This window comes from Triturus cristatus, chromosome 3_1 (genome assembly GCF_964204655.1).
Source record: "Triturus cristatus chromosome 3_1, aTriCri1.1, whole genome shotgun sequence".
Classification (NCBI taxonomy): domain Eukaryota; kingdom Metazoa; phylum Chordata; class Amphibia; order Caudata; family Salamandridae; genus Triturus; species Triturus cristatus.
In genome coordinates this window covers 9283990-9308498 of record NC_140583.1, presented here as the reverse complement: position 1 = coordinate 9308498, position 24509 = coordinate 9283990, and the positions used below count along the sequence as shown (strand labels likewise).

At 49.9% G+C, this 24509-nt stretch overlaps 1 protein-coding gene across 2 annotated transcripts in view; it reads right to left on the bottom strand.

The window, feature by feature from the left end:
• Positions 1-21640: 21640 nt before the first annotated feature.
• LOC146859586 (mitochondrial carrier homolog 2-like) overlaps positions 21641-24509 on the bottom strand; it is a 201421-nt gene continuing 198552 nt past the window's right edge. For both annotated transcript variants that reach the window (XM_085646523.1, XM_085646522.1), the window contains exon 13: positions 21641-22432. In XM_085646523.1, coding sequence (XP_085502649.1) covers positions 22346-22432 — 87 coding nt within the window. In that variant the 3' untranslated portion in view covers positions 21641-22345. The remainder of the gene's footprint in view (positions 22433-24509) is intronic.

Below are 24509 nucleotides of genomic sequence, written 5' to 3'. Positions count from 1 at the left end.
CTGTGTGGTGTCCTTTCATTTGGTAATTCAAGAGATTATAAGGTAAAACAAGCTGCTTTACATTCCTCAGAAACTTAGCCTGAAGGCTGCTCTCCATAGCTACCACTAGGATAGCTTTCTTTAAAGGTTGTCTTAAACCTATCTACCATAAGAGTCGAATTGGACTGGTGCAAGGTGTCCACTATAACTAGTGTCTAGCATATGCCAGGCCGACTTCTCACCGTGGTCACTTGCGTCCCCAGCTCTTCTGAGTCTTCTGGTCCAAGTCCCGCTCTTCTTTGCAGTTCGCATTTCACTTTCTTAATATATGGTTTGGTCTCCCCATGGAGACCGGTGTAGATTTCTGCTACTTACCTAATTATTGCAAAGTATATTTGTGTAGTGTGTTGATATCTGTGGGTCGGAGATATACCAACGTGATTGTGTTGTGTACTAAATAGACTTCTTTTTTTTAATATAAAAACTGTGTGGTTCTTTATCATTTAACTTCCACTATTGATTAAAGTTGGTAAACCAAGCTGCTTTACACTCTTTCAAGATAAGCCTGAAGACTGCTCTCCATAGCTACCACTTTAGAGGTCAAAGACCACTAAAATCACCGCAAGGGTTGCCTGGATTAGTGCAGGGCGCATCACTTGAGTAAGTGTTCACCATATACTAAGCAGCCTCCTACAAGGACAATCTTGCACACTATATGGGGAAGGACGGCCTTGAGTGCTAGAGGGACAGCTAACAACTCTAGATAGTTAATGTGGAGGCCCGTGACTGGGATCCCACTGATCTTGGACAGTCAGGTTTTGTAGATGCCCCACCCAGTGAGAGATGCGTCCACTGTAATGGTAATCTGCACAATCAGGCCGAGAAAAGGCCGTCCCTGCAACAAACTGTTGGTGTTCCACCACTGCAGAGCCATGGATCTACACCAGAACCTCCCAATGACCTTCCACCCGAGACCATTAATGTGATGAGCATTACTGTTGTGGGCCTAAGTGTAAGGACAAAGCCCAGAAGACGCAAGACTCAACTGTCCAGACTGACCTGCTGAGTTGGCTGAAAGAGACCGCAACGCATGGAAGGACTAGTCTACTGCTGGACTGGAATAGGCATTGAGGGAAGGATTTGAAGGGATCGGAGACGGGACTTTACAGCGTTGATGGCAAAACACTGTTTGTGAAGTAGGTCTATAGTGGCTTCAGTATGTGCACGGCACTGCTATTGCATTAAGCTCTTCAGTAGTCATTCATCCAGATATGGGAATACATGGATGCCCCATTTTCGCAGGTGTGCGGCTGCCACTGCAAGACATTTTGTAAAAACTGGCGACCCTGTGAACAAAACTGGAGGTAGCACTGATGCGCAGGATGATGGGACGTGGAAGTAAGTATCTGAGATTGAGCGGTGGATTGACATCCTGAAGGGTGAGCATGTGCAAGGGTCTGAACAGGATGTGCTTGTTCTGGGGCCATGAGGTCCAGAATGGGCTTCTTGGGATTGAGGGAGTAGAGGGAATACACCCGAGCCCTGTAGGTGTTGTGGCACAGCTCTATAGCTCCTTTAATAAAAAAAAAAAAAGAGCGTTTGGACCTCTTCCTGAGGTTGAAATTCCAGGGAGAGGACGTGTCTGTGGGGTGGTATGTTGAATGGTATAGAAAGCAGCTCCAGACAGTAACCATGTTGAATGAAGTCTCATTCCCACTGGTCTGAGATGACAAGTAGTCATGCAGGGAAGACATCTGAAGTTGTTCCCTGGCCGTTGTGGGGTCGGGGGAAGAGCGGCTAATCATCTCTTAGCTGGGCAGCTCCTTTGGCTGTATTACCACGGTAGGCACCCCTAAAGGCGCTTCTTGTAGAGGTTTGCTGGGCTGGCTGATGCTGGAAAGACGTGGCAGCTTTGGGGAGTTGGTCTTGGCGCCTCCATGATACGCGGAGTGGCAAAATGATCAACAAGGGGTAGGTGTCCGCAGGCACCCATGGCTCTCATAGGCCCTCTCTTTGATATTCTCCAACATCTCATCAACCTGGGGCTCAAAGAGATGTTCCCTGTCAGGAAATGAGCCACGGTTGTGCTACCTCACTGTGTAATACACTTACCAACCCCTGTATGGCCAGTAGGTTTTGTCTGTCAAGCCCGGGTTGCAGTGGCGCTGAGCAGCATTACTTACACAGAGGAACTAGAGTTAAGCATTTAAACAGCACCATAACAATTAAATAAATTGACAATACACACAAGAAACCCAACACTAATATATGAAAAATAGAGTGCATTTTTATGTAATTTTAGACACCAAAACAAAAAAGATTCAGCAGAGGGTTCGGAAGATCTAGATTTTACAAGAAATATTAAATCCACGCAATTCAGTTAACTGCGAACAAGTACTGTCAAATTCAACGAATTTGACAACTTGGAAAACTTGGGGATGTGTCAGTGCGGTTGGGTAGAGTTACTTGGGCCAACCAACTCCGGCAGGGAGCTAGCCAGGGGCACCAGCAATGTCCTCAGGGACAGTTACTGCCACAGAAGAAGCGGTCTTCAAGCAGTTTATCCATGTTGCAATGGACTCCTATAGAGAGGGACTGATGCAAGGGATGAAGGATGCTGTGGAAACGACGTGGCCGACAAAGGGTCTTCCTACAAGGATTCTTCGGTTCACAAAGATGATGAGGGGGTTCTGGATGCAGGGTCAACTTCCCACAAAGTTCTCTCCGGTTTGCCCAAAGTCCAGTCGCCATTGGACTACCAGTCACCCAGTGTCACAGGCCAATCTTTTCTGGATCAATAACTTACTTTCTAAAGGTCCCAGAAGTTCTCCGACAGCACTCCCCGACTCAGAAAATTCAGATATAACGCGGTGCGTTGGGTCTCGGTCCCTGATGCTGCACGCTGAAGGTGGGTTGAAGACGTTGGGCTACTAACCTGCCCCAGCAGACTTCACCAGTTGCGCCCCTGTGCTGTAAACAGGAGTCCAGACAGCTGGCCCCTGGAGCCTCTTGTCTTTGCTGGGCTCTGGAAACGGCTTGTCCTTGAGCAGCACACAGCAGGCACAGTCACTTCCTTTGCTTTGCTGGTCCCTCCTTCAACCCTTCTTCCAGGTTGATTGAGATCTGAAGTTTGGTTGCTAGGGTTGCCCTCTTAAAGATCGGAAAATGCCTTAGGGTACGATGTGGTTGGTAATCAATGGGCTACCAAGTTCCTTACCACCTGGTGACCACTTCTTGTGGAGTGTAGTATCTGGCTATCCCAGGATGCAACTTTCTGCCCACTCACAAGATTGCGAAGCCCCCCTCTTGGTGTCTGGACCTCACTAGACCACCCCTGCAGTGAGACTACCTCAGGGCTGCACACCCCTGGGGGAAACCAAATTGGCAACTGGTTTCCCCTCTCTACTCCTAGTGCCAGCTTGTCTGCCTAAGCAATGGAAATTACTTCCTGAAGAGGGAGATAACAGTCATTGCCTACAATCCCTCATTGTCTCCCTTCCTGAGAGTCGTTGGCACGTTTCTCCAGGAGGGCAGAAAGCGGTCTCATGGAACAGGCTCCATGTGTGCCCGGAAAGGCACAGGAGTTTTAAAGGCAACAATGCAGAAGCTTTGTATAAGCTGCACTCTGCAACAAGTTACATTAATTTAGACTTGAGATACAAGTCAGGTTTAATGTAATGAGTTGTTTGATACCTTGCAGTTCCCACTTGCGTTGCACCATTTCAGAGTAAGCACAGCTGAAGGGGCAGCGTGCAATCCTGTACTTGCCAACTAGGCAAAAATCTTTCCACAGTAAAAATGGTGGTTTCGCGTGTTTACTGTTAGGACATATAAACTACATGTTTTGTCCATGTCATATGTTGCACCCTGCCTTAGGACTCGGTACGCCTGCCAGAGGGGTGACTTACACAGATGTGCATGAGGAAGTAAGGACTTTGCCATTGCTTTCAATGGCAAAGTGGGGCTAGCAGCACGACCGCTCTGCCAGTCTGCAGCGGAGGACTGGGGGATCAGTTTTATATGGGGCACCTCCATGGTGGCACAACCAGTGCTGCAAGTCATGGGGTACCCCTCTAACTTACATGCGCTGGGTACTAGTGCACCATAGACTAGGGACTTACATGCAAGTCAGCCATTTCCAATTGGGTAAAGCCAATTCAACACATAATTTAGGGCCAGGGCCCTGGCATGGAGGTCGGATTAGCAGGACTCAGTGCGCTCAGAGTCGAAAAACCAGTAGCATCAGTCGAAAAACCTAGAGGTGATCATACAAACATTGCCTGCCAAATGGCAGGTTGAGATGTTGTTGAACATACAGCATAAAGCCGGAGACAGAGCTAGGAATGTCTGAGAAGGACACCACTGGAGATGATGCCCCGAAGAGCTGTGTCAGTGGCATCTAAGGCACACCTTATGGTAGTGTTGAAGATTAGCTTGCCTTCTGAAACAAATTCATACATCTCTTACGGTGCTCTTCGGGGAGAATGTTGGAGAAGATACATTTCGTCCCAGTGGGCCCGGTAGTAGCTGGAGAGCACGCCAATGGAGTTGACGATATGCCACTGATTAGCAGACCACTGCAATGAACTTTTTCCACAGCATCTATTCTTTCGGAAGAGCTTTGCCAATCCCCTGTGTATATGGGATCTGAAGGAGAGGCTTATTTATTTTTTTTTTTTTGTCAACCCAAGGGGTGATAACAGAGCCTTAACCTGCTCCTTGAAAATATCAGGAGCAGGCTTGAGCAGTACTGTCAGCACGGGCAGGTACTGAATGGAACGATGGGCAAAGGAAAGAGCTTCAAAGAGGAACTATGCTTCGACAGGCTCCTTATGAATCTCTACATTATGGTAAGCTGCAGCCCTACCCAAAACTTCGTAGTAGGAAGTAGTGTCATCTGGAGGGGAGGGCAGGCAGAGTAAAGGTCGGGATCCATATCCCCCGGAGGATCCAAGTCATAAGAGTCCCAGGGTTCTCCTTGTCGGGGCATGTTATATGTTTCCTCCGGCTATGTTCACGCATGTCAGAATGTGGAGCCTCCTGTGGTGTTTACAAACGTGGGTCAGGCATAGAAGGTAGTGAGGATGGTGAAGGTCTGTGTGGGGTGGAGGATCGGAGTGGAAGCACAAGGTCAGGAATAGGACTGGTGCCTTCCATTGCTTTGGTGGTTGGGGGGGAGGGGGGGGGGGGGCACCAGAGCTTCCACAAAGATGAGCTGTCACTTGAGATGGAGTGCCTAACGTTGGAGTCAGCCTGTCTGGGGATAGATGACTATCTGCCTCAGGCGAGCGCACAGTTCCTCCTACAGTTTCTGGAGGACCAGTTAGATGGATTCTATGGTTGATTTTCCGGTCAGCACGGAATGTTTTGGCATTAACGCGGACTTTCATTTTGACACCAATGGTTTTTGATCTGATGGGTGAGTCAGCATCGAGCCAGGAGCAGGCAGCGCAGAGGGCATTGGCTTTGTGATGGGCGCACTGTCCGAAGTCAATGGTCAGTGCCAACCATGGCCCAAGGCTGTGGCGGCCAAGAAGCCTGCCTCTGTAGATACACAGTAGCAGAACACCCCTTTGTGGAAATTTAGCTTGCAAACTGAACATTATCTGCGCCATCTTGCCTCTCCCCAGCGCCACGCACAGCGAATGCACGGCCGCCATTTTTAAGCACCCCACTCTCTCCCCGCTCATTCTCGATCGCCGGCGCTTTCCCCTGGCGCTGCAAGCATCCCCCCGCGCGCCGGCCGCCCCCGCTCTCTCATACACGGGCCATAAACCCTCTCATTCAGCGCGGCCCTGCCATGGGACCACATCCCACACCTGACCGACATCCCATACATGGTCGTGCCTCTCCTTTGATAACCCCCTTCCTCTGCGCCCCATTGTCCGAACTGGTCCCAGGCCATCACCTAGCCCTGCGGATGCAGTTTATTGCCCCTACTGTAAGGGAAACACCCCACATCAAAGGGATTACAGTAGATCAAAGCCCCTACCCCCTGAGACCCGACCGGTCACACACACCCCCGGGAATTGGCGGAATACCCTGCTGCGCGATAGCCATCTCCTACTGCGGGTAAGGTGGGAACTTCTACTGTAGCTATGTGTGGGATCGGATCTGAGCCAGGGCTTCAGGGGATGTTCTCTCATGCATCAAGGGAATCTCAAGAATGTACTATGTGTAATAAAGCAATAAACCTGTGTATAAGAGACCCGGTGTCAGAGATGCAGTTAGAGCACCTCGTGACGATACCTTGCTGTCTGATCTGATGTGTTCTGCTCCGACGGAATAAAACTTTGTTTCCTGCCTTCCAGTCTCCGGCGCCTGCCTCTTTCATTGGTAAATTATCGAGTGGTATGAGAGGCGATTACCGCCGGGCAAATACTTGAAAGGTTATCGATTGAAACTGCCGCTACCATTTAACAATTGGCGTCCCAAACGTGGGGCCCATCAGCGATACGTGGATCCAGTGGGAGAGGTCCCGACGACAGAGTGAACGACTGCAACGATCGGGAGAGCTCCTGCCCAATAGACCCTCGTCTGGCAGCCGGTCATCCGAACTTCACTGGTTCCGAGCAGACCTCTCTCGAGTGATCTACGGTCCTGACTGGGAACCATCAGGAGTGCCGCGGCAAATACGGAGAGTAGAGGACGATCGGGCGCTGGAGGCGGAAGACGAGAAACTGTCCACGCGGTCCGGGTAAGGTCGTGATACACGACAAATTGCGAAATAATTGATTGATTGTTTGAAGTTTTGGAATACTAGTATTGCTCATTGATTGTTCTCTTTGAGATATTCGCTGTCTACAAACGGGGAGGAGTAGAAATACTCTCTCTCTCTCCCTTTGCAGATAGTGAAGGGTAGGTAACGCAGACTTTTGTCCCCGTTGAAACCTGTTGTGCCTATCTTTATCTCCCCACTGATTGATTGTCCGAACATTGATTGTTTTGAAGAATAGTGCTCTTTGAGATATTCTCTGTTTGCAAATAACGTAGAATAGAAATATTCTGTCTAGTCTTTGCAAATAGTGAAGGGTAGGTAACGCAGACTTTTGTCCCCGTTGTAACCCGTCGTGCCTATCTTTATCTCCCCATTGATTGATTGATTGATTGTCCGAACACTAGTTGTTCGATATTGGTTCTTTTGGAGGTATTCTCTGCTTACAAATAACGAGGAATAGAGATATTCTGTCTAGTCTTTGCAAGCAGTGAAAAGATAGGTAGTGCTGACTTTTGTCCCCATTGAAACCCGTCATGCCTATCTTCTCCCCACTGATTGGTAGTTGGTTCTGCCCGGACCGCTTATTAGAGGTGGACCATCCGGCCCCACTGGAAGGCACCCCTAATAAGGACATGTTCACTAAATATGGACTAGTCGCCGTAGCTTATACCAAGCTATGGCATAAATATACAAAGAAGGACCCCAAGAGTCAGTGGCCACTGATGGGATCCTTCGACGACCATAAGATAGAAGTGCTAGAAATAGCTCTGCGTAGCAATAAGACGACGCCTACTATGCTTGACAGTATCGGCATGTGGCGCAAAGAAGCAACACAACGGAAAAAGAGGGAAGAAGTAAAAGCAGAAAAGGAATTACGAAAAGCAGCTCACCTTGCCGCTAGAAAGTTAGAAGAAGAAATAAAGGAGAGAAGGGAAACTAAACTAAGACAGGAGCCCGAAACATCAGGCCAGTACGCTGTTAGGACCCCTTCTTTGCTCTACCCTGAGTTATCCTCTAAACAGCGAACGAATGATGAATTACTATTGGGTCCCCCGATCATTTACATGCCCCCTCCATACGCACCCTCCCAATCGGTAGTGCAACACCCACAACCCCCAAACACGAACGAAAGCAGTACAGGGGCCTCGGCCCTCACGGCCTCCGCGCCGGCCGAGCCTCCTGTACTGAACACAACGTCGGCAATAACGTTGGATGACCCTGAGATGAGAAAGAAAGATTCCACCAGAATGAATCGACTAACGAAGGATGAACGAGCAGGAATCGACAAAATAGTAAAGACTCTAGTGGAGCGTAAGGAAAGTGAGGAGTATATAACAGACGCATATAACTCGTATGCAGACAGCCGCAGACGACACTTTGTCGTACGACTTTGTTATCATGCCCTAAATGCATATGAGGATAGGTACCGCGATAAAGGTCCCGAAGGCTTAGCGACCCTATATAGGAAGGTAGACATTGGGGAAGAAGGAGAGGGCGATGTAACGAACCTCTTCACTCGTACACTCGAGGTCTATCGACACCTTAGAGAACACAGGCAGACCACCAAAGCAGAAACCCCCATAGCGACTAAGCCCCAAGAAGGAAGGGCTGATACCATGATGCCCATCAAAGAGGCTGCCCCCTACTGGGTCCCCCCACGAGGTCAGGGAACACATGACGACATCAACCACCAAGATGCGAAGGGAAGGGTTGTATATAATTGGGTCTACCAGCCATGGGACCGACAAGATATTTTGACCTTTAGAAAAACTCTACCCGACTTGAGAAAGAACCCGACTGCCTTCTACACTGAACTGGGTACAGCCTTAGGTTCTACGATAATGACTTTAGCAGATATCGACTTGTTCTTTGGGCAATGTTCCCGGCTGATGTGTGGAAGCAAATCCGGAAAGTTGACCACGCTGAGCCGTTCGGATATACCTGGGTACAACTCGATACCATAGATAAACAGCGAGAACCGGGACAGAAGCCCCCGAAAGCCATATTAGAGCTCCCAGACAAGATTGTACTTAAGTTGAAGACTCTAATCCCGGAAAGAAAGGTAGATTGGTCAATAGTGACGGCTTGTCGCCAGAAACCCCAGGAGGATGTGTCTGAATATTTCTCCCGATTCGAGACTGTGTTTTCCGATTACAGTGGCCAAGACATGACCACCGCAACCGGACATCACCTCTTTGTCCAGAATTATGTGAAGGGTCTGTCACAAGAAGTTTCCCAGAAACTACAGACCAGCGAGAGTAGTTGGGCAGCCTCCAAACCCGCAGCAATTCTCCAGATGGCCCAATACTACGAAAACCAGAAAAACGAGAACGATAGGGCATCAGAGAAGAAGAAAAAGGAACTAAAGGAGAGGGTAATGATAGCACAGTTGCAAGGGGTGACCATAGGAAGGGAACCCCCGAAAGAGAATTACCAACCAACCGCCCCTAGAAAGCTACCCCCTAGAGACCATACCCCTACACCCTACAACGGACGGAGAGACTTAGATGGGAACCAATGTGCGTTCTGTAGAGGGTTCGGACACTGGAAATTCCAGTGCCCGGTCCTTCTGGAACTTAACAAAAATAGGGATCCCAGAAACACCGCATATGACCCCAGAAATAGAGGACAGGGACGAGGGCACACGAACGACACCATCAACGACAGGCCAGGCAGACCAAACACCTTTGATCGCCCCCGACAAAACCAGTGTCAGCAGTCCGACTACGAAAGCACTCATGACTTCGCATAGGACCGCCAGGGGCAAGGGAGGGATCCAGTCGAACTCCGTGTTGACCAGCAAGGTCCTTACGTCACCGCTAAGGTCCTGGGCACGAAATCTCCATTCCTGGTAGATACTGGGGCGACACGTAGCGCGTTATCTAAACGACTGATTCCTAGGGCACCCTTGTCTGGCTCACACGTAACCTCAATAGGCTTCGATGGAACGCCCTCCACTAACCCCTTATCAGCACCAATCTCCTTTGACTTCGACGATAACGTCACTGACACCTTTCTGCTCTCCTCCAACACCCCCGATGCTATTATGGGACTTGACTTACTAAAACATTTTCGAGCTACCATCAGATGCTCCCCAGACGGAGTTCGGGTCATCTTGCACGATAACCCAGATCTGTCCAGACCCTGTCACACACGACGTATGCTCTCTATAACTGATGCTGACCTGTCCCTACTCGACACATTACCTTCACATCTATGGGCTAAAACCGACTCAGATGTAGGGCGCATGGTGATTGACCCAGTACACATAACCGTCCGACCGGACGCAGTGCTCCCAAAGCTTCCACAGTATCGGATATCGCCTGAAGGCGAGAAGGCGTTGGTGGAAATCATCGAGTCCCTAGTTGATGCAGGAGTGGTAGAAGAAGTAGTCAGTAATGTTTGTAACAGTCCTATCCTACCCATTGTAAAGAAGCAAGGCGAGGGAGATGAGAAAGCCTACCGTTTCATTGTTGATTTGCGAGAGGTTAACAAAGTAGTCATACCCCAGTACCCCGTGGTCTCAGACATCACCACCATCCTCACCCTGATTCCATCCACTGCCACCACCTTTACTGTTATTGATCTCAAAAACGCATTCTTTTCCATCCCCATCCACCCAGACAGCCGCTACCTGTTCGGCTTCACTTTAAAAGCCCGTTCGTACAGATTCTGCAGGGCACCCCAAGGCTACACTGAGAGTCCCAGTATTTATAGCCAGGCCCTCAAGAGGCAGCTAGATGCAGTCCAACTACCCGATGGAGTGGTGTTGATACAGTACGTGGATGACATTCTTTTGGCGGCCGACACCACTCCACTTGCCGTCACAGCCACCATTCACCTCCTCCGCTTCCTTGCGGAGAACGGTCACAAGGTCTCCAGAAAGAAATTGCAATTCTGCCAGCCCTAAGTAACGTATCTAGGCCACCTACTATCCAAAGACGGGAGGAAGCTTACCCCTGACCGAATTCAGACCATCCTAGAAACCCCTGTTCCCAAAACTCAGAAGCAAGCGCGGTCCCTAGTAGGCCTCACCTCCTTTTGTCGACAATGGTTGCCAAACTTCAGTCTTATCGTAAAACCTCTGCTTTCCCTGCTGGCTAAAGATGTCCCCTTCCCCCTCCCCTGGACACCCGAATGTCAATCCTCCTTCAAAGAATTACGAGACGCCCTCTGTTCGGCCCCAGTCCTAGGAACCCCAGACTACACTAAACCTTTCTCCCTCTACACCCACGAAAGGGAGGGATGTGCGTTGTCTGTCCTAACCCAGTCCATAGGCCCTAAACAACGCCCTTGTGCCTACTTCTCTGCCACTCTTGACCCTGTAGCCAGAGCTTTGCCCGCATGCCTTCGAGCAGTAGCCGCCGCGGCTATCTCTATCCGGCAAAGCGAGGGGATCGTACTCTCAAACCCTCTCACAGTATTGGTACCCCATGCGGTTGACACCCTCCTGAACCAGACCAAGACTCAACACCTGACTAGCGCACGACTGACCGGTTACGAACTGACTCTGCTTGCACCCCACATCACATTGAAACGATGCACCACTCTGAATCCAGCTACTCTACTACCTCTCCCTGACACTGATCCCAATGCGTCCCCTATACACGACTGTGTGACCCTCACCGACGAACAGACCAAGAGTAGGGTCGACCTCCGAGATACTGCCTTCCCGGACCCTGACGGAGAACTGTGGGTGGATGGCTCATGCATCAAGCTCCCCGATGGCACCACCTCAGCTGCCTATGCAGTCACCACAGCCCGAACAGTTGTTGAGACAGCCCGCATCACACAGCGATCCGCACAGGCGGCGGAACTAATTGCTCTCACACGAGCCTGCATCCTGGCAGCAGGGACAACCGCAAACATCTACACAGACAGTCAGTACGCCTTCGGGGTAGTTCACCACTTTGGGCTCTTATGGAAAGAGAGGGGATTCTTGACTTCTCATGGCACACCCATCCTGCATGGAGATCTAGTCTCTGCCCTGACCGAAGCGGTCCTCCTCCCCACACGGCTGGCTGTGATCAAATGCCAAGCACACAAGAAGGTGACAGACATTATAGGACAGGGAAATGCACTAGCTGACATTACTGCCCGAACCACAGCCGAGAATAGGTCCACGACCCGTATGTACGTGACCAGGTCACAAGCTGAGAAATGGAAGGATGCTAGGGAAACGATTAGGGACATCCAATTAGCCAATACACCACACGAGTTAACTGAATGGGCACGGGTGGGATTGAAGGACGATGATGGTTGCTGGCGGACTAAAGACTCGAACAAATGGTTGCTACCAGACTCATACTTGATCCCCATGCTGACCATGGCACACTCCCCCGCACACATAGGGTCTGCCCCCATGATCGAACTCATCTCCAAAGTCTGGCACAACGACAAGATCCCAGACTCAGCCAAGCGTCTGGTCCAACAATGCCTAGTATGCCTCCAACACAACCCTGGGAAAGGAACTGCTGTACCCCGGGGAGGGTTCGGGGTCCCCAATCACCCTTTTGAAGTCCTACAAATGGACTATGTCCAGTTAGAAAGGTGCCAAGGTTTGAAGTACGTACTTGTCGTTGTGTGTGCCTTCAGCAAGTGGGTGGAAGCCTATCCAACCCACGACAACACCGCCATGACTACCGCAAAAGTACTACTGAAGGAATTCTTCCCCCGATACGGCCTTTGTCGAATTTTGTGGAGCGACAACGGCCCTCACTTCGTAGCCGAAGTTATCCAACTCATCTTAAAGGGGTTGGGTGTAAAACAGAAATTCCATGCGGTCTTCCATCCCCAATCTGCAGGCTTGGTTGAGCGACACAACGCCACCTTGAAGCTTAAGATAGCAAAAATAGTCGCCACCACAGGACTGAGATGGCCAGACGCTCTCCCGCTAGCATTGCTATCAATGCGTTCCACCCCCACTAAACACCACTTAACCCCCTACGAGGTCGTTTTCGGGCGGCCCATGAACCTTTGGGCTGCTCCAAAGCCAACATCCATCCACGACGTCCCGGACGTCCTCATGTCTGACTATTTGTATAACCTAACTAAAACGTTGTCTGTCATCCATCAGCAGGTGCTGCACGCCATTCCCGATGTTTCCAGGGGCCCCGGACACGACATCCAACCCGGTGACTTCGTCTTAGTGCGTAACTTCCAGCGCACCAAGAGTCTGGAGCCCCGGTGGACGGGCCCCCTGCAAGTCCTGATCACCACCCGAACAGCTCTTCGAGTGGAGGGGAAACGCAATTGGCTGCATGCACACCACTGCAAGAAGGTATCACCGACCCTGACAACCACGGACAACATCGCCGCCCAAGAAGAACTTCTGGACAAAGACCGACCATCCCTGAGCCGCTGCCCAGATACAGAGACACTCGAGTTAGTAAGATATCCTGATCCCACCGTGCCATCCAAGGAAGGATATAACTTGCGACGAAAGGAGAGAACTTCGGCTAAGCAGACCACAGGCTAAGTGGAAATCTCAGAGCGGTAGCCTAGTCACCTCAAAGGCCACCAGGAGAGAAACTAAACGAAGTCTGTGGTTCTGCCCGCTACCGAGTCTCTTGAAGGTGATGGAAGCGCCCGACATGAAGATGATGGAAGCAACCGGACGTCCGAAGATCCACTACAAAAACCCAAAGACTGACCGAATGCACAGCTTAAAGACTATTGCACTTTTCATTACCCTTCTCTTTTGCCTTCTCCTCGTGGTCACCTTCTGGATCATGGAGGAGGGCACACCCGCTCATAAGATATTGCTGACCACCGTTCAACCTACCACCACAAAAGAACACCATCTGATCTCACTTTCACCCCAACTCCGAGAAAGGCATAAGGAGTTCTGGAATAACTCTTTTGTGCAGTTGCTCCACCAACACAATCTTGCTGCCAACGCCACTAATTGCTGGATCTGTGGATTGCTACCACATGCCACTGGACACTCTATCCCTTTCATCCCTTCACCTTTTTCTGTCCATGGTTCCTGCCTCGCCTGGCTAATCCTCCTGCAAGAAAGCTACAAGGACAATGCCACTTCCGGCAGAACCATGTCACACTTCTACCATGGGTTCTGGCTGAACAAAACTGGAAGAACTTCTGCCCTCTTCTGCCCTCTGAGATCGAACACTTCCTTTCACATGGACATCCCTGCCAAAGAACGAGTTGAAATGCAAGTGTTCAACAACCCAGCCAGACCCACCTTCTCTTACCTCCGGAAACGGACGGCCGCCACCCTAACAGTGGCCCTGTCCGTCATCAACATCACTGGATTTGTGTGCCTCGAAGGCCTGGGGGCGCAGCTGGTGGGCCACAGCTCCTGCCTCATCACCCGAACATTGGACTCAGTTGACCCACCCTCCTTTGTTGCCTCCCCGAATATGTACTTCGTCTGTGGTACTAAGGCCTACACCTGGCTTCCGAAAGGTTGGGGAGGCACCTGCTACATCGCCTTTGTCCTTCCTCCGACATATGTGGCTCCAGCAAACCATCACCGACAGAAGCGGGCCAAAGACATTGTGCAAGCCGACTCCGCCGGAGCACAGTTCATGGACGCAGTGAAAGGCCTTGTTCCACTCTGGGGTCCAATGGCAAACAGCCGTGCCATCCGCCACTTAACCCAGGCAGTCGAAACGACGATGAACATTACGGCTGGCGCCCTCGCCAACAACACCGCCGAGCTCCAGGCCGTCCGCTTAGTGGCCCTTCAGAACCGCCTCGTTCTATATGTGGTTCTGGCTGATCGTGGAGGAGCATGCCGCATCATTGGGTCCAGCTGTTGTACCTACGTACCGGATAACTCACCCTCAGTCTACAAAGCAATTGAACACCTCCACAGACTGTCCGCAGAGGTCCATCAAGAGCAAGAAGAATGGTCACTGGGGAGTTGGTTTTGGGACACTATTAAAAGTTGGGGATGGAGGCTGTTTTCATTTATCCTAATACCGGTTGTGATACTATGTGGATGTTGCTTGGGGATTCAGTGTCTGCCACCTTTATGTTCGCTTTTTATGAACTGCATCTGCCCTAAGACTTTGGACTTTGAAACAGAGCGAATGAAAGCTCTGTATGAGGTGGAAGTTCGGAGTATTATGGGGATAGATCCGAACTAGGCAAGCTGGCGAGATATGTTAAAAGGGAGGACTGTGTAAATTTAGCTTGCAAACTGAACATTATCTGCGCCATCTTGCCTCTCCCCAGCGCCACGCACAGCGAATGCACGGCCACCATTTTTAAGCACCCCACTCTCTCCCTGCTCATTCTCGATCTCCGGCGCTTTCCCCTGGCGCTGCGAGCACCCCCCCGCGCGCCGGCCGCCCCCGCTCTCTCATACACGGGCCATAAACCCTCTCATTCAGCGCGACCCTGCCATGGGACCACATCCCACACCTGACCGACATCCCATACATGGTCGTGCCTCTCCTTTGATAACCCCCTTCCTCTGCGCCCCATTGTCCGAACTGGTCCCAGGCCATCACCTAGCCCTGCGGATGCAGTTTATTGCCCCTACTGTAAGGGAAACACCCCACATCAAAGGGATTACAGTAGATCAAAGCCCCTACCCCCTGAGACCCGACCGGTCACACACACCCCCGGGAATTGGCGGAATACCCTGCTGCGCGATAGCCATCTCCTACTGCGGGTAAGGTGGGAACTTCTACTGTAGCTATGTGTGGGATCGGATCTGAGCCGGGGCTTCAGGGGATGTTCTCTCATGCATCAAGGGAATCTCAAGAATGTACTATGTGTAATAAAGCAATAAACCTGTGTATAAGAGACCCGGTCTCAGAGATGCAGTTAGAGCACCTCGTGACGATACCTTGCTGTCTGATCTGATGTGTTCTGCTCCGACGGAATAAAACTTTGTTTCCTGCCTTCCAGTCTCCGGCGCCTGCCTCTTTCATTGGTAAATTATCGAGTGGTATGAGAGGCGATTACCGCCGGGCAAATACTTGAAAGGTTATCGATTGAAACTGCCGCTACCATTTAACACCTTTGTGAGATGGAAGCTCGGAGTGGTGCCCAGGGGGGAGCCGGAACTGCACTCACCACCTGCTGACCCTGCGGGAGATCTTCAATCTTGAGGTTGGAGGGGTACTTTTTTCAGGCAAAAAAGTCTCCTAATTGGCAGCCGAAGGCTCTGGATGATGTTCCCCCTCGAGGTCCTGCGTGCCGAAGAGGTCTGGGGTATGTTTGCGGCGCCTACACGACATCTCAAGTCAACAAGCTCGGCGGTCTCCACAAGTCTTTTTCGACTGGAAGGACCGGCATGACGCACAAGAGGCCTCGTCGTGCTCGGGTGAGAGGCAAAGATTAAAGACCTGGTGGAGGTCGGCCCAGGGGTACTTAGCACTACACCAAAGGCAATATCAAAATGGCATCTGTTGCATAACAGGCGAGATATGGTGAGAGCAGACTGAATGGAAGGGAAAGAGGTCCAGACAGGCGAGACCTCATCGTTGGCCGGAATCGACCAGAAACCTGCCCCCAGATGAGAGTATATGAGTAGACTAGATACAAGAGAAGGGGAAACGCAATTGATTGCAATAACGACGGAGGGAGAGGAATCTTGAAGACCAGAAAGAACATGGCAATGGCTGTGACCCGGAGCACACATCCAAACCAGACAGGGAAAAGAAAAAAAAAATCTTACAATGAAGAATTGCAGAGGTGAAATCACAGTACTTCAAGAAGAGTTTTTTAAATAAAAACAAATTGCACACATCCGGGTCCATCATTAGATGGCAGGAGTATGGCTTTTCCAACTCTAATTTGCTTTATTGGCATCTGCCGTTCGGTGTCTGCCTCCTTTTTCATAGTTATGCGGTTTCTTATTCGTTTTAGCGCTGGGACACTACAGGGAGTAGCCGCGCGCTGTACAAATACCTAACTAACATAACATGTATCTACAGCCACTGTGCCTCAAAAAGAGCATTACCGATGATACATAGTTGGTTCTTCTGATGGATACATATAAAAGCATATTCCTCACGTTGTGAATACTCTGTCAGTACCTCCTCTGGTGGTGGGTCTGAGGAATGGCTGAAACAAAAATTTATTTTAGGACAGGCTGTGCAAAAAGCCCATCCCAAAGGCAATAGTGTTTCGTGAACATGCGCACTGATGGCCACTTAGCAGCCTGACATACAGGACAGCTCTATCCACAACAGTAGCCTTGGCGCAAGTGAAATGAGCCCTCAATCCTTCAGGTGTCTGCTGCTTCTCAATAGAGTTTGATGCAGAGAACTATCCGCCTAGACCTGGTTCTTCACCACACTGCCTTGCCCTTTTTTAAATAAATAAAATCCAGGGCTTGTAAAGCACAAACAGCTACCCGAAGGCATCCCGGTGCTGGGGGCCTTCGGGAAGATTAAGCAAGCTATTGCCCAGTCACATGGTGCTGGGCTGACCTGCCGTCTGTGCCAGGGATCAAACCGTGAGCCCCAGACTCGAGTGTCAGTCGCCCTGGCCGCAGCGCCACACCTCTTCCACCTTCTTTGCTCCTGAGAAGAACTCAAAGACTTGATGATCAACTTGACGGTCCGTGGTATAATCAATGTAGAAACTGAGGGCTATTGGGGTCCTAGTGATGAAGTCTTGCCTCTTATGAGGGGTGAAGTGGGGCTAAGAAAGTTGTAAGAGCGATAGCATATCTGACAAGGAAAGGAGTTATTACTTTGGGCAGAAATGCAGCTTGAATTCTCCACACCAGCTCGTCTAAGAATGCTGTTTAGGGCAGCTCCACCAAAACTGCCTGCAGCTCACTCACACAGAGATCTGATGTGATCACAACCCCCAAACAACTATGCTTGATGGGGAAAGAGGGAGGGCAAGCAGAGCAGAGAGGAATGTAAGAGCAGTCCCGCTTCACTAGCTGGATGGCCCACGTGTCTGCAGTGTTCTTGCCACCCTTAGAGGAAATGTCTGATCCTGCCTGCTTGGAGGGTGGGTGTGTTTTGAAAAGAACACAAAGTGGTTTTGTGGTTGTGGCTGCCGGAGGGGTTGGAAACTGTGCTGCACTTTGTCCCACATGCCCTGAACATGGTTTCTGGGTACTGCGGCCTCGATCAAGAACTGTCTGATCAGACTGCTGAGCCGGTGGCAGTGTATGGTGTTACCAATATTGAAACTCCCCTAGCATAGACCTGAAGGGGAAAAACTGCTGAGTAAGCAGTCTAACAAGGTCAGACAGCACCATGGAACACGCTGTTGCATGCCTTTCATTAAAATGTTCCAAGGCAGAGTCCGCTTTGCATCTTGCGTTCCCGTATGAGCTTCAGGTTAATCTGGGCACAGTTGTCACAGACCCTGTAGTCGTGCTCCGACCACAGGGAGCACATTTGTACCTCATTGAAACAGTCACAGGCCTTTTTTGTGACAGACACTTATTTTGGAAGGTGACAATGTCCATACTGGAAGACAACACTTTTAGGGGAAAAATACTTGTACGAGAGGAGTAAGCTCTGGATCCACATCTGATGGAAAGGAACTTGCATCAGCGCACTTGGGTGGCGCTTATATGCACCCTCGTACATTACTTATAGAGTGGAATTATACCGGCGCAGAGTACTGCTTTTCCAGATCTACTCTTAAGTCTGGGGGAATATTCACAAGGTGAGGAACTGTAGAAAGTGAAAAATTGTCTGATTATTAATAGCATTTTCAGAAAAAGCAAACAGATAATTTTGTTGAGGTTTACATACCTCTTTCTCAATGACTGGTTGTTTTGTATACACGCTCTCACACCAGGATTCGTTTAACCTAACTATTGTAGCTCTAATGTGAACATTTGAATCTTTTCTTTCAAGAAACTCCAGGTTTTTCTGTCCTTTGTAACAAATTATCAATGGGATAATCGACGCGGTGGCTCGGTCTGTGCTCCAACACAATGAGGAAGTTGACAGTTTCACAGAGATCACCTTTAGAGACCTGTCAGGGAAGGATCTTGGAGATCACCGGGGAGCACAGCAGGTGTAGGCAGAATATGAAATGAAATTTTAACTTCTGGAGCGCATTAAACCGAAGGTATCTAAGCGCTATACCAGAGATGCAAATCAGAGTAACACCTACAGTGTCCAGATGAACTAGGATGAAAATAGACAGATTATCAACATGCATCTGGTTCTGTGCCCGTACTGCCATGGGAAAGAGGCCAGTGTCAGCCACAATCGATGTCACATACCCCAGCATCAAGCTGTCTTTCAAGGAATAACAGAGGGTAAAATGAAAACATAAGGGTGCGGCGGGACAGTAGGGGGCAGAGAGCTTAGGCAGACCATGTCAGGTTGAGAGAAAGAAGAAAAGGACAGCAGGGGTCCTGCACCAGTAATGCTGAAGCAGCTGGAGGGCCAAGAGGATACGGACTGACTGCAGGCATCAATGCCAGGTAAGGGCAGAGAGAGCAACTGACTGCAGGCATCAATGCCAGGTGTGGGCAGAGAGAGCAACTGACTGCAGGCATCAATGCCAGGTATAGGCAGAGAGAGCAACTGACTGCAGGAATCAATGCCAGGTATGGGCAGAGAGAGCAACTGACTGCAGGCATCAATTCCAGGTAAGGGCAGAGAGAGCAACTGACTGCAGGAATCAATGCCAGGTATGGGCACAGAGAACAACTGACTGCAGGTATGGGCAAAGAGAGGAACTGACTGCAGGAATCAATGGCAGGTATGGGCACAGAGAACAACTGACTGCAGGCATCAATGCCAGGTAAGGGCAGAGAGAGCAACTGACTGCAGGCATCAATGGCAGGTATGGGCAGAGAGAGCAACTAACTGCAGGCATCAATTCCAGGTAAGGGCAGAGAGAGCAACTGACTGCAGGCATCAATGCCAGGTATGGGCACAGAGAGCAACTGACTGCAGGCATCAATGCCATGTAAGGGCAGAGGGTGTGACTGACTGCAGGCATCAATGCCAGGTATGGGCACAGAGAGCAACTGACTGCAGGAATCAATGCCAGGTATGGGCACAGAGAACAACTGACTGCAGGCATCAATGGCAGGTATGGGCACAGAGAACAACTGACTGCAGGCATCAATGGCAGGTATGGGCAAAGAGAGGAACTGACTGCAGGAATCAATGCCAGGTATGGGCACAGAGAACAATTGACTGCAGGCATCAATGCCAGGTAAGGGCAGAGAGAGTAACTGACTGCAGGAATCAATGCCAGGTAAGGGCAGAGAGAACAACTGACTGCAGGCATCAATGCCAGGTAAGGGCAGAGAGAACAACTGACTGCAGGCATCAATGCCAGGTATGGGCAGAGAGAGCAACTGACTGCAGGCATCAATTCCAGGTAAGGGCAGAGAGAGCAACTGACTGCAGGAATCAATGCCAGGTATGGGCACAGAGAACAACTGACTGCAGGCATCAATGGCAGGTAAGGGCAGAGAGAGCAACTGACTGCAGGCATCAATGCCAGGTAAGGGCAGAGAGAGCAACTGACTGCAGGCATTAATGCCAGGTAAGGGCAGAGAGCGTGACTGACTGCAGGCATCAATGCCAGGTATAGGCAGAGAGAGCAACTGACTGCAGGCATCAATGCCAGGTAAGGGCAGAGAGAGCAACTGACTGCAGGCATTAATGCCAGGTAAGGGCAGAGAGTGTGACTGACTGCAGGCATTAATGCCAGGTATGGGCAGAGAGAACGACTGACTGCAGGCATCAATGCCAGGTATGGGCAGAGAGAACGACTGACTGCAGGCATCAATGCCAGGTATGGGCAGAGAGAACGACTGACTGCAGGCATCAATGCCAGGTATGGGCAGAGAGAGCAACTGACTGCAGGCATCAATGCCAGGTAAGGGCAGAGAGAGCAACTGACTGCAGGCATCAATGCCAGGTAAGGGCAGAGAGAGAGCAACTGACTGCAGGCATCAATGCCAGGAATGGGCAGAGAGAGCAACTGACTGCAGGAATCAATGCCAGGAATGGGCAGAGAGAGCAACTGACTGCAGGCATCAATGTCAGGTATGGGCAGAGAGTGTGACTGACTGCGGGCATGAATGCCAGGTAAGGGCAGAGAGTGTGACTGACTGCAGGCATCAATGCCAGGTAAGGGCAGAGAGTGTGACTGACTGCAGGCATCAATGCCAGGTAAGGGCAGAGAGTGTGACTGACTGCAGGCATCAATGCCAGGTAAGGGCAGAGAGAACTGACTGCAGGAATCAATGCCAGGTATGGGCAGAGAGACCAACTGACTGCAGGAATCAATGCCAGGTATGGGCAGAGTGTGTGACTGACTGCAGGCATCAATGCCAGGTATGGGCAGAGAGAGCAACTGACTGCAGGCATCAATGCCAGGTATGGGCAGAGTGTGACTGACTGCAGGCATCAATGCCAGGTAAGGGCAGAGAGAGCAACTGACTGCAGGCATCAATGCCAGGTAAGGGCAGAGAGAAAGGCACATACAAGGGGTAAGGTTGATGCAGGACAGACTGCAGAGGATCAAAGGCGAGGTGGGAGGGCACACGTCTAAAGCATGTGTGCAGAAAGAGGCAGACCAGGGGCGAGGTGGGACGGCACACGTCTAAAGCATGTGTGTAGAAAGTGGCAGAGCGCTGGGATCAGAATGTGGAATAACCAGTATAATGGCAAAAGCAGGCACGTAAACTCTGCTCTACAGGCGCCACAGCTTGTGTGAGTTAGGGTTTGGGAGGAACGGAACAGGCAGGGGTTATAGACCTGAATGGCATTGAGAATATTTACCGTCTCAAAGATCGTACACTTAACCTTTGCCTAGCAAGCACAGCATGGTGGAAACTAGTAGTGAAGATTGGCTTGTAATATCTTTTGCTTTCTGTTTTCCCATTTGCTGTTTAGGAGAATTCCTAAGTGAATGTGTGCTGAGTTCAGTTGCGTAGGGCCCTCCATGGGCACGGGATCCAGTGTTTGAGATTCGCAGACTCACAGCGGCAAAGCGGAAGAACACCACAAGTGAGAGATTGGATTTGTCTTTAATGGTCTTCCATCATTACCCGGGAAACCCCAAGCACATTCTTTATAGCAGTGCGTTCCTTGGTGGATTCTTCAATTGGGAAAACTATTTAGACTTTATGGAAGAGTTCATCTGTTGAGGGATGCCAACAGCACGGTCCAGCTGCGAGCAGCCACACTGTATCCTCCCCCATCTGATGTGAATTCTGTCAAGATACTGGCTGCAGCTTTGGTTTCTGCTCTTCATACAAACAGGCATTTTCTCTCTCCTCCTCTTTTACCACCTTGTAGCTAGAACAGCAGGAGACCAAGGTTCAGCTTTGTTCAAGCTTGAGCAATGTGTGAGTGAATCTGAGCGAGCTGGTGGCTGAAAGGGGAGCGGTCTCTCATACAACGGTGACAACTGAGGACAACCCGGAAGTTCAGGACCACTGCAGACGCTGCACTCACCAGTCGCAAGGAGCGAGATCGCTTCTATTATTAGGGCCTTCAACAGTGAGCTGAAGCACAGCATCCACGGCCCACATGCACCAGACCCTCCCCCTCACGACCCTGGAGGTCTTCGAGAAACAATGCAGAGGCAAACATTCCTTTACCCCAAAACAGAATAAAAAATTATACATCCAAAAATGTGTACAAATCAATTCCCTCCCCCAGCATTCTGTAAATTCCAGGTCCAGCGTAGGTGGCACAAGTTGGCATTGGCACTTTAGTAAAATCTTTTCTGTTCCAAAATGTACTTCTTCCCTGCAGGAGCTTTTCGGAAGAACAGGCTACTTCCACGACTTAAATTGCCCTGAGGAAAACCAAACAAAAAGAACATTTAGAAACAAAATTATCGCTTTACCAAGAGAAACATCCTTGCTACAATTGGCCGATGCAACCACTACATTTCTGATTTTTTTTTTACTTAAAATATAACCAAATAGATCCAAGTCTACGATCCTTGCCTGGGTGAAACCAGAGGTTAAATGCCTGAAATCAAACAGATGTACCCTTGAAAGTCTCTGGAAAAAACCCACCGTAGCAATTAAAACCGTTCGCCAACACCATTTAAGAATGTATTAGGCAACTGAATGGATGGTAAAAAGAAATCCCCGCTAGGCTGTGATTCTAGCAGCTGCAAGCCAATAAAGGAACTGTACAGCACCATCAAGGATTTCAGAAACCTGAATGTACAGGCACAAAAGTGGCTCACTCAGGAACTATGTGAATGCGCAGCACAGAATTTCATTAAAAAAAAGAAGCATGACATTGAAACTTACTAAGAGGCAAGCCGGGACTCCTACTACAACAACCACTCCCCAATCCAATCACAAAACACATCAGTCTCAAAGTAATTTGCGTTAACACTCGCACCTGAAGACCACTCTCAACACAACACTACCGATCTTCAGACTCACCTCTTGCTTTACACTGAGGTACGCTGCAACAGAGTCCTAAGTGTCTGTGTCTAACAGACAATAAGCTGTACCTCTGTTAAATGTCAAGTGACAACAGGGCGAGTTGGCATTGTTTTTCCCTCTCCGCTTATCCTCCTCTGTAGGAGACTCTGGGATAAAGAGCTGCTCTGCAGTAGAAGGAGTCCCTTCCCTGGCTGCACTTACGAGAACCTCAAACTACCTCCGTCTTTTCACTACATCGCCTCGTCTTCCCTCAGACACATTCCTGTTCAGTCTCCGAGCTTGGTTTGATATTTGATGACAGAACTCCACCCCTCAGCTATGTGGGTGCCTGACAGGCAGAAGAAACCAGAAAACCACCCCCATGCTATTTTCTGTCAGAGAAAGAATCTTGTGGTTTCCCTGCAGGAAAAGTAGATGTAAAGTGCCGGCAACGATCGCAAAAGAATTGGAAAACACCCTACAGAAGGCAAAATGTTAAGAAGCAAGTAACTGAAGCTCTTGTAAAAAGCATCACAAACCAGGAGAGACTTCATGGATCTGCTTCATATTGTAGGAGAGTAGGGTCTGCTTTCTATGTCCACCCCCACTTTTTGCTTACGCTTTACTGGTTTTCGACTTAGATATGGCTGTGGGCCTGCTAATCAGACCCACAGCCCTGCTGTTCTCTCTCTAAATTGATACTATGTACTTTAGGTGCATAACCCATTTGGATAGAATCACCTTATTGGCCCCTGTACAGTGTACCTTAGGTACCCAGGGCATAGGTGTACCCTAGGCCTACCAGGGGCTGCAGCATGTATTATGCCACCCCTGGCCTGGCCTTCCATTCCATTCGGACAACTGGCTGATCACTCAGCTGGGGCAAGGTCGTGTAATCACCCCTTGCTTAGGTGTAGTATTCCTATACCTAACTTATATATAGACACATGTTTACCTATCAGCCACTCCTATGGCAGGCCTTAACAATCCTGGAGGCAGAGTGCTTGGTAACATGTGAGATGGTGCTCTAGCATGAGCTGAGCCTGTCTGCAGCTTTCGGAACCATGGCCTTATAGCTGTTCTATGATATAGCCTACCATGTACTCTTAAAGTGCCTTATAATCTTAAACGGTTATGGTAACTATGGTTTGGCTGTATCAAAACATGTCGTGTAAGGTGTCTAACACTTTGGAATAATACCCCCATCCCATTTCTGGGGTTGAGAATATTATCCCTCCCTTCTAGAGGGAGAAGACATGTTGAAACCTACTTACCCGGTTAAAGTTAACCAGAGCCCCAGCATCACAAAATGGATGCTGCTGCCACGACACAAGTCTGACCTCCTGCTGCTGTGAGTGATCCCGGCACGGGAGGCTTGGACAATAGGTTTCCTGCCTTGGGAGGTGCGAGCACCACCCCAGACAGGCCTTAGTGTATTGGGGCAGGGAGGGATGAATGAAACGACACTGCCTGGGGCACACAAGGTGT